General features: G+C 48.2%; 1 protein-coding gene across 2 annotated transcripts in view; it reads right to left on the reverse strand.

The window, feature by feature from the left end:
- The window catches only part of LOC116322258 (semaphorin-6D-like), a 103,367-nt gene that overhangs the window by 15,620 nt on the left and 76,385 nt on the right, over positions 1-11,362 (reverse strand). For both annotated transcript variants that reach the window (XM_039605599.1, XM_039605598.1), the window contains one exon: positions 7,817-7,870. In XM_039605599.1, the coding sequence (XP_039461533.1) occupies positions 7,817-7,870 (54 nt within the window). The remainder of the gene's footprint in view (positions 1-7,816; positions 7,871-11,362) is intronic.

Here is an 11,362-nt window from a genome sequence, read left to right on the forward strand (position 1 = left end):
GGCTGGTCTAAGTGACGCTGTCACCTTCACACTCTGCTCCTCCCCTCACCTGTGACCACGTCTAAGCACCAGAGCCCACTGCAGGGTGGAGACGCCCAGCACCATCACACACAGAGCTCACCCCTCACAAACACCTGCACACTCACTCTCCCCGTCACTTCCTGTTCTGAGAGCCGAGAGCGTCAAAGCTATCAGCGCCATCACTGGAAGAAGGCGGGCGCTCGTTAGCAATAAACGGCCGCCTGAAATCTGTCCAGCGAAGCTGCTTTCAGTCGGAGAAAATGAAGACAATTAGCGTCAACACAACAGCTTCTGGCTGCTTCCTAACAGCTCTCATCCCCGCCTTTTCAGCGTGAGCCACACGACACGCTCAGTCCATTTGTAAGAGCTCCAGCTCATTAAAAAACACTTTAACACACTGTGATGGCTCTTTTTCCTGCTCGCACACTCTCTGAGATGCAAATGCTCTCGCCAAAGCTTTTGGCAAACACATGATCACACACGCTTCACACTTTAGGCGACACACACACACGGTTTTGTTTTTGTGCGCTGGAGCCGTCAGCGTGCCGCTGTAATCACACGCTCGGTGTCGTCGGCGCAAACACTGTAATTAGGATGTCGTCTCTTCTGGAAGGCGCCCGGCGAGGCTGCTGATTTCTACCACAGAGATAAAGGCGGTGCTAGTTAACGCCGTCCTGAGCTGCAACACGACACGCACAACAAAGTCTGCAGCTAAACTGCAGGTCACACATCTCAGAGCGTCCGCGTAAACCTCGAGGCTCGCTGGCCGGAAGCTGCGCGTGGGAACGAGACGCAGCTCTGAGATCTCTTTCATCGCACGGCTCGCTAACGTCGCCACAAGCTGATTGCTGCTCTTCGTGGTTACCTGCACAGGTGTGTGACGCCATGTGCTTCACAGCACATCACAAACTCCTGAATACGAGAGCAACGATGGCCGGTTCTTAGACCACTCCCACACTCCCGAGGAGACGACCCTGAAGGGACGTCAGACAGGTTTGTTTCAGGTGTGGTTTCTGGTGCAGCGGGTGGAGTCGAGACATCACCCACAAACTTACTCTTCTATCGAGAACTGACTCGTGGAAGCCCGCAACCTGCTGTCGATCCACCGCAATGACACACACCAGCACACGGAAGGTGGTGCAGCAGGTGGAGAGGCTGTGTTTGGGGCGCACAGATCCTCACGGCTCCTTCTGGATAAATAATCCAGCAGGTTCTTTCAAAATAAAAGTCACAAACGTGTTTAACAGCAGAGACCTGAAGGTGAAAACTCCTCCTCCTCACACGCTCCAGCCTCAGCTTTGATTTGGAGCTGCAAGAGCACCTGAAATGGATCTGGGGGGGGGGTTCGCACTGCGCGCACACGCACACACACACACATGCACACGCACACACACACACATGCACAAAGACACACACACATGCACACATGCACACGCACGCACACACACACACACACACACGCACACGCACACACACGCACATGCACACACACACACATGCACACACGCACACACGCACACACACACACACACACGCACACACGCACACGCACACGCACACATGCACACGCACGCACACACACACACACACACACACACACGCACACACAGAGTAACAGCAGCTCCGAATAACAACAACCTCCCACGCTCCTGTGAGCTGCAGCAGCGATGCAGGCTGAGTGTGTGTGTGTGTGTGTGTGTGTGTGTGTGTGTGAGAGATCACTAACAGCGTTGCTATGGTGATATGAATGTGACCCCTGAGCACACTGCACTCTGCAGGTTTGATGGTTCAATAACAGCAGCTGCTTAACTTCAGTGCTGGGCCTTGAGGCCCCGCCCCCTGCGAACAGGTGTCACATGATCAGCTGCTCTAAAGTCTCTGACAGGTTAAGGTGAGCGCTGCAGGCTCTGTGGATCTCACAGAGACAGACTGCTGAAAAAACTCACAGCACCAGTTAGAGTACTGAGAGTACTGTGAGTACTGAGTACCCAAATACTAGGAGTACTGAGAGTACTGGTCCTCCATCCCGTCCTAAAAAGCCGACGCTACAACCTGATGGGGGCCGTGTTGCAAGGTTTCAGATAGAGGGGGGAGCCAGGAGGCAGGTGTTAGAGCTGCAGGTGAGCCTCCATCTTTTATATGCAGTCTTTGTATGGGAGCCACTGATGCAGTCGGAAGATCAGAGAAGTGATTCTGAGATATCGCTGAGAAAACCTTCAAACAAATGTCACCTGATAAGACGCTGAACGGCCTCAGAGCTGCGAGCGTCCTCTAAATGTCAGCAACTCACTTAATGTCATTAAAAAGACGGAAGAACGCCGGACGCCATCTCCTCCCTGCGGTAGCACAAACCCCCTCAGATCGCTCGGATCTGCGGCCGATCGCGGCGCTCGCTTCTCAGCGAGGATAAGTGTAACCCGGTCATAGATTACATATTGTAATAATTACACAAAATGTGTTCTAGACCACAAATTTTATTTGCCAGTTTATACCTGACTTTTAGGACCTTCAAGCCTGTAGTTATCAGTTGGAGCCCCTCCTCATTGTTCTTCTTCTTCTTTGGTGCAACCCTATAAATACAGTGTACCCCTTTGGCCTCTCCCCTTTTCTACAATTCCCCTGTGGGAGAGGAGCTGGAGCGAGCAAGTTATTTACTTGGAGGTCTTTCTTTCTTTTACCTTTCTTTGTCAGACACAACGCAGAAACACACCGTTTCTCGAGGTTTTACATCATCATCCGTGACCCCTGTCGGCCTTACAGGTGTGCGAGCTCCGCCCTGAGCCCGGTCTGTCGGACCCACGCTAACAGAACAAACTTCATTTCCTGGATTGGCAGTCCTCCAATCAGTAACGGGCACAAACAGCAGTCACGTCACCCAGGAAGCACCGGCGTCTGCACGACTCACAGCGCCGGCGCTCCTCTAATAAAAACAGCGCACTGCTGCATGAGGCCAATCTCAGAGCACTGAGTCCACAGTGAGCCCACGGGGCCGCGTCGCACTGCATTAAAGAACCAATTTGCAGAGAAAACGTCGTTATGGGAACCGTTCCCTGCAAAACGATGTCATTACAGTAACGACAGCCACTCTAGCGTGGCGCTGTGGATGAATGTGTGCTCAAACATCACTCATTCATTGTTGTCTGAGTCCTTCACGCCCGGCTGGCCGACACCAGGAAGTTAATGGTTCAGACGCCATTATGAAGGAAGTACCTGCTATCAGGCCACCAAAGCAGCGGCAGCAGCTCTCTCTTCTAATCAGAGCTCCACAGTGAGTGTGAAAAACAGGCGAGGCGGCGAGCACAGACAGAGTCACCCTGCATCTGCGGTGCGGTTAACCGCCAGGGGGATCCCCGCAGGCGTCAATAAACCCTGAAACTGAAATGAGAGTTAATCACGATACGATTAGCTCGAGTGAGGAGACGAATCCCTGCAAGCACGTCGGAGCGTCCCCGCTGCTTCGCATCTGCTACGCCTGCAATCATTTCAGTCAGTCGGGGCTAATCGCCGCACAGCGCGGTGCAGCTCCGCCTGCACACGGGTATTCATTATGGAGAAGTCTTTGTTCTCTAACCCGGTGTGTAAATGACTGCAGGCTGCGACTTTATGCTCGCTTCCTGCTGCTGTTTCACCGATTTAGGAGGCAAACGAGGGGCGGAGCTGAAGCTGCACAAACACCTGAGCGCAGCCGGCGTGCACACAGCATCAGGCTCGCGCTGCTGCGTGCACGAACATCACACACACGGATGCACTTCAGAAAAACAGACGTTTCACTGGCTTCCATTCACATGCTGCTCGTCACACTCCAGGGTCCTCCTGATTTCAAACACAGCTTCACTCGACACGACAAACAGGACACGCTGAGGCTGACGTGTGAATGAGGAAACATCTGCAAGTTCAAACTGGAGACTCGCACATGGCTCATACATGTTAATATCAGCTTCATGCACACACACACACACACACACACACACACACAGAGGTGATAACTCTTACAGCCAAAAAACAGTGACATCATGAGAGCAGCTGGGGTGGAGGTGGGCTCCAAAGTGGCTTGCAGATGCATTGCAGTCACTTATAGGGCGTGGCCTACAGGAGCTCAGCCAGCCTGTGTGACCTCACCTCAGCTGTGGTGACTGCCAGGTATTCTTAATGCTGATTGGCTCTCTCAGCTCCACTGCTGTCTTATTTTTTAATCACATGCTTCGTCTGGTCCACTCAGAGAGCGTCAGCTTGATGCCAGGTGACTGTCACTAAGCTAAGTGCTCGGTCAGGACGCGCTCGGCTGCAGGAATGAGTCCCACAAAACACGCCGACGGCTCTGATGAGGCTGATAACGGCGTCATTCAGACCTGATTACGTCTGTGATGTTTTAGTATGCGCTCCTTTATCTCCGCACTTCCTCCTGATTCACCGTCGCCTTCGCAGCACGGTGACCCACTCCGTTCACCTTCCTCCATTTCATCACTGCTATTGTGGCTGCTGACGCGCCGCCCCCTCTCGAGAACACTCGAGGCACTCCTGAAAGACGAAGTCACCTGGTGTCAAGTAGAGCGTCTATCAGCGACGCGCGCACGCCTGTCCCCTCTCCGGCTTTAATCACAGTAACGCAGCTCCCGGAGCCTTAATGGATTCACTGCGTGGGTCTGCCTGCGCTCTGAATGACAATACGCCGGCCGGCTTCCCAGCAGGACTCCTGACAGGCAGGTAGCAGGCGAGCTGCAGCCTGAATACAGAGCAGGCAGCTGCGTTTGATCTGCGGGGCTGGGAACTAGCGAGGGTAATGATGTCAAACCGAGCGACGAGCTACTGTACGTCAACACGGGCCGGTCGAGCCGGAGCTCGTTAGCAGTGGAGATGATGACGTTCGTCAGAGTCACGTCCTCCAGGTTCCACGCTCGCTGACAGACTTTTTAGCTCAAACTCACATCTGAATAATCTTAAAGTAATCCTGTGCTTGGACCTTCATTAGCGTCAGAAGCAGAAGGTAACAGGACGTATTTGCTCATCACATCCCCATGATGACAACGCCTACAGGGATGAGGTTCAGCGGCTGTCAGAATGGTGTAACTACAATAACCTCACCCTAAACACTAAGAAAACAAAGGAAGTGGTCATGGACTTCCGCAAAACAAGGACTGATCCTCCCCCCCCTTCCATAAAAGGTGACTATGTGGAGAGGGCGTCCTCCTTTAAGTTCCTCGGCACCCACATATCCGAGGACCTATCCTGGTCCACAAACACATCAGCCCTAGTAAAGAAAGCCCAGCAGCGCCTCCATTTCTTGAGGGTTCTGAGATGGAACAGGCTGCAGACTGACCTCCTAGTGTCCTTCTACCGTGCCACTATCGAGAGTGTGCTGGTGCACGCCATCCCTGTGTGGTACGCTGGTTGCACAACAGCTGACAAGAAGAGACTACAGAGGATCATCAGAACTGCAGAGAAGGTGATCGGCTGTCCACTCCCCTCCCTGGACTTAATTGCCAGCTCAAGATGTCTCTCCAGAGCCAGGGCAATTATAAAGGACCACCTCCATCCTAACCACCACTTCTTCAACATCCTGCCCTCTGGAAAAAGGCTCAGATCCATCAGGTGCAAAACCAACAGACTAAAGAACAGCTTCTTCCCGTGGGCTGTCAGAACTATTAATGCAAACTAAGAGTGTGTAAAGACTTCCCCAACACATCCACCCTGACACTGCTGTTGATCATCTATGTGCAATATCTCAGTCTTTCCATGTTCTGTGCAATATTTTTGGCTCAAGTGCAATTATTTTGGTCCCAGTCTGTTTCAATGTTCCTATACATACACCATGTATATAGTTCCACTCACACATGTATATATACAGTTAAGCCCATAATTATTCATACCCCTGCCGAATTTTGACTTAAAGTTACTTTTGTTCAACAAGCTAGTTCTTTTTTAGCAGAAATGACACAGGTGTCTCCCCAAAGATAATAAGACGATGTACAAGAGGCATCATTGTGGAAAAAAATATTTCTCAGGTTTTATTTATATTTTAGCAAAAAGTATCATGTCCAGAATTATTCATACCCTTCTCAATAATCAATAGAAAAAAGCCTTTATTGGCTATTACAGCAATCAAACGCTTCCTATAATTGCAGACCAGCTTTTGCATGTCTCCACAGGCATTTTTTTGCCCATTCATCTTTAGCAATGAGCTCCAAATCTTTCAGGTTGGAGGGTCTTCTTGCCATCACCCTGATCTTTAGCTCCCTCCACAGATTCTCAATTGGATTCAAGTCAGGACTCTGGCTAGGCCACTGCAAAACGTTAATGTTGTTGTCTGCTAACCATTTCTTCACCACGTTTGCTGTATGTTTTGGGTCATTGTCGTGCTAAAATGTCCACTGGTTCCCAAGGCCAAGTTTTTCTGCAGACTGCCTGATGTTGTTGTTGAGAATCTTCATGTATTGCTCTTTTTCATGGTGCTGTTTACTGTGATTAGGTTCCATGGTCCATTGGCTAAAAAACACCCCAAAGCATTAGGTTCCCACCACCATGTTTGACAGTGGGGATGGTGTTCTTTGGGTTGAAGGCTTCTCCATTTTTATGCCAAATGAAGGCAACATCATTGTGACCAAATAATTCAATTTTTGTTTCATCTGACCATAACACTGAAGACCAGAAACCTTCTTCTTTGTCCAGATGAGCATTTGCAAAGGCCAAATGAGCTTTTGCATGCCTTAGAAGTGCCTGGAGAAGTGGCGTTTTCCTTGGTCTGCATCCGTGGAACCCAACAGTGTCCGTTGGACTGTCTGCCTTGAGACATTGCCACCAGCAGAGCCCAGATTCACCAGAATGGCCTTGGTGGTGATCCTTGGATTCTTTCTCACCTCTCTCACTATTCTCCTGGCCAGCACAGGTTTCACTTTTGGCTTCCGACAACGTCCTCTGAGATTTTCCACTGTGCGGAACATCTTGTATTTTTTAATAATACTTTGCACTGTAGCCACTGGAACTTGAAAACATTTGGATATGGCCTTGTAGCCCATTCCTCACTTGTGAGCAACCACAATGCACAGCTGCAGGTCCTCACTGAGTTCCTTTGTCTTAGCCATGAATGTCCACAGACCACCTGCAGAGAGCTGCTGTTTTTCACCTGTTGGGTTGATCAAAACAGCTATTTCCAATTAATCAGGGTAATTAGGATGCTTTAGAACAGCTTTGACTATTTGGAATGGTATGGAACTTTGGATTTTCCCAGAGACTGTGACAGTTTGTAAAGGGTATGAATAATTCTGGACATGATACTTTTTGCTCAAATGTAAATAAAAGCTGAGAAATATTTTTTTCCACAATGATGCGTCTTGTACATCATCTTATTATCTTTGGGGAGACACCTGTGTCATTTCCAGTCAAAAAATAACTTGCTAGTTGAATAAAAGTAACTTTAAGTCAAAATTTGCCAGGGGTATGAATAATTATGGGCTTAACTGTATATACACTGCTTTTTAATTTATTTATTTTATTTTATTCTATTTGTTTATTTATTTTTTTTCCACCTTCGATGTATATTGGTTTCTCTTTTTCTTACTTTAGCACCTTTGTGGTCCAGCTACCCAATTTCGCTCTGCAAGAAACTGCACAATGACAATAAAAAGCTCTAAGCTCTAAGTCTAATATTGTGGCCTGTGGCCTGTCCTTACCCACACACCTCTAACCCGTATGCATATGTAGACCAAAGGTCACAAAACGTCATATTTATACGGTCACTGTGAGGACCCAAAGCCCTCTGCTGCTAAACACTAACAACAGAAAAAGAAAGGTTTCTTACCGTAGGCGGAGTCGGCGGCGGACTCCTGGTTCCGTGTCGTGGCCAACACGTCAGCTGCACATATTCAAAATAAAACAGATTCATCTCATTTATTCTCCACTTCACTTCCTGTACCTCTGAGTGTTTGTGCATAGACCTGAGTGTCACACTTCGTCTTCGTTACTTTGACATATGGTCACACATGGACAGGTTGCCATGGTAACTCTTTTTTTTTTAGTAGTGAACTGAACAATGCCATGTCACTCATAGCAGACTTCTACTTACAGTGCTGCTGCTCTTATTTTGAAAGTTCAACCCAGGCCCCTCTCATCAGACCTACTGAAAGGGGCTGAGCTGATCTGATAGATTAGAGAGAATGAATCAATGGATGTATGTATGGATGGATGGATGACAGGTGGGTGGGTGGATGGGTGGTTGGGTGGATGGTTGACAGGTGGGTGGGTGGATGGGTGGTTGGATGGATGAATGACGGGTGTGTGGGTGGGTGGGTGGATGGATGACAGGTGTGTGGGTGGATGGATGACGGATGGATGGGTGGGTGTGTGTGTGGATGGATGACAGGTGGGTGGGTGGATGTGTGGTTGGATGGATGGTTGACAGGTGGGTGGGTGGATGGGTGGTTGGATGGATGAATGATGGGTGGATGGGTGGTTGGATGGATGAATGACGGGTGGATGGGTGGGTGGATGGATGACGGGTGTGTGGGTGGGTGGGTGGGTGGATGGATGTCGGGTGGGTGGGTGGATGGATGGATGGATGGGTGGATGGATGGATGACGGATGGATGGGTGGGTGTGTGGGTGAGTGGGTGGATGGATGGGTGAGGGATGGATGGGTGGGTGGAGGGATGGATGGGTGGGTGGTTGGATGGATAGATGACAGGTGGGTGGGTGGATGGATGGATGGATGGATGGATGAAAGATGGGTGGATGGATGGATGATGGGTGGGTGGATGGATGACAGGTGGGTGGGTGGGTGGTTGGATGATGGATGACAGGTGGGTGGGAGGATGGATGGATGGATGAATGATGGGTGGATGGATGGATGGATGGATGGATGGATGACAGGTGGGTGGGTGGATGGTTGGATGGATGGTTGACAGGTGGGTGGGTGGATGGATGGATGACAGGTGTGTGGGTGGGTGGGTGGATGGATGTAGGGTGTGTGGGTGGATGGATGGATGGATGGATGGATGGATGGATGGATGGGTGGATGGATGGATGACGGATGGATGGGTGGGTGAGTGGGTGGATGGATGGATGGGTGAGGGATGGATGGGTGGGTGGAGGGATGGATGGGTGGGTGGTTGGATGGATGGATGACAGGTGGGTGGGTGGATGGGTGGATGGATGGATGGATTCAATTCAATTCAATTCAATTCAATTTTATTTATATAGCGCCAAATCACAACAAAAGTCGCCTCAAGGCGCTTTATATTGTACAGTAGATAGCACAATAATAAATACAGAGAAAAACCCAACAATCATATGACCCCCTATGAGCAAGCACTTTGGCGACAGTGGGAAGGAAAAACTCCCTTTAACAGGAAGAAACCTCCGGCAGAACCAGGCTCAGGGGGGGCGGGGCCATCTGCTGCGACGGTTGGGGTGAAAGAAGGAAAACAGGATGAAAGACATGCTGTGGAAGAGAGACAGAGGTTAATAACAGATATGATTCGATGCAGAGAGGTCTGTTAACACATAGTGAGTGAGAAAGGTGACTGGAAGGAAAAACTCAATGCATCATGGGAATCCCGGCAGCCTACGTCTATTGCAGCGTAACTAAGGGAGGATTCAGGGTCACCTGGTCCAGCCCTAACTATATGCTTTAGCAAAAAGGAAAGTTTTAAGCCTAATCTTGAAAGTAGAGATAGTGTCTGTCTCCTGAATCCAAACTGGAAGTTGGTTCCACAGAAGAGGGGCCTGAAAACTGAAGGCTCTGCCTCCCATTCTACTTTTAAATACTCTAGGAACAACAAGTAGGCCTGCAGTGCAAGAGCGAAGTGCTCTAATAGGGTGATATGGTACTACAAGGTCATTAAGATAAGATGGGGCCTGATTATTTAAGACCTTGTATGTGAGGAGCAGGATTTTGAATTCAATTCTGGATTTAACAGGAAGCCAATGAAGGAAGCCAAAACAGGAGAAATATGCTCTCTCTTTCTAGTCCCTGTCAGGACTCTTGCTGCAGCATTTTGGATTAGCTGAAGGCTTTTCAGCGAGTTTTAGGACTTCCTGATAATAGTGAATTACAGTAGTCCAGCCTGGAAGTAATAAATGCATGAACTAGTTTTTCAGCATCACTCTGAGACAGGATATTTCTAATTTTAGAGATGTTGCGCAAATGGAAGAAAGCAGTCTTACATATTTGTTCAATATGTGCGTTGAAGGACATGTCCTGGTCAAAAATGACTCAAGGTTTCTCACAGTGTTACTGGAGGCCAAGGTAATGCCATCCAGAGTAAGAATCTGCTTAGATACCATATTTCTAAGATTTTCAGGGCCGAGTACAAGAACCTCAGTTTTATCTGAATTAAGAAGCAGAAAGTTAGCGGCCATCCAGGTCTTTATGTCTTTAAGACATTCCTGCAGTTTAACTAATTGGTGTGTGTTACCTGGCTTCATGGATAGATAGAGCTGCGTGTCATCTGCATAGCAGTGAAAATTTATGCTATGTCTTCTAATGATGTTGCCTAAGGGAAGCATGTATAATGTAAATAGAATTGGTCCTAGCACTGAACCCTGTGGAACACCATAATTGACCTTAGTGTCTGAAGAGGACTCTCCATTTACATGTACAAATTGGAGTCTATTAGATAGATATGATACAAACCACTGCAGTGCAGTACCTGTAATACCTACAGCATGTTCTAATCGCTCTAATAGGATATTATGGTCAACAGTATCGAATGCAGCACTGAGGTCTAGCAGGACAAGCACAGAGATGAGTCCACTGTCAGAGGCCATAAGAAGATCATTTGTAACCTTCACTAAAGCTGTTTCTGTGCTGTGATGAGCTCTGAAACCTGACTGAAACGCTTCAAATAAGCCATTCCTCTGCAGATGATCTGTTAGCTGTTTGACAACTACTCTTTCAAGGATGTTTGATATGAAAGGAAGGTTGGAGATTGGCCTATAATTAGCTAAGACAGCTGGGTCTAGAGATGCTTTTTAAGTAAAGGTTTAACTACAGCCACCTTGAAGGCCTGTGGTACATAGCCGATTATTAGAGATAGGTTGATCATATTTAAGATCGAAGAATTAATTAATGGCAGGACTTCTTTGAGCAGTTTTGTAGGAATGGGGTCTAAAAGACACGTTGATGGTTTGGAGGAATTAATTATTGAAGTTAACTCAGAAAGATCAATTGGAGAAAAAGAGTCTAACTTAACATTGATGGTACTAAAAGTAGCTGTAGATAATATTACATCTGTGGGATGATTATTGGTAATTTTTCTCTAATGATAAAAATTTTATTTGTGAAGAAGTTCATGAAGTCATTACTAGTTAATGTTAAAGGGATTGTTGGCTCAGTAGAGCTCTGACTT

Source organism: Oreochromis aureus, linkage group 22 (genome assembly GCF_013358895.1).
Source record: "Oreochromis aureus strain Israel breed Guangdong linkage group 22, ZZ_aureus, whole genome shotgun sequence".
NCBI classification, from domain to species: domain Eukaryota; kingdom Metazoa; phylum Chordata; class Actinopteri; order Cichliformes; family Cichlidae; genus Oreochromis; species Oreochromis aureus.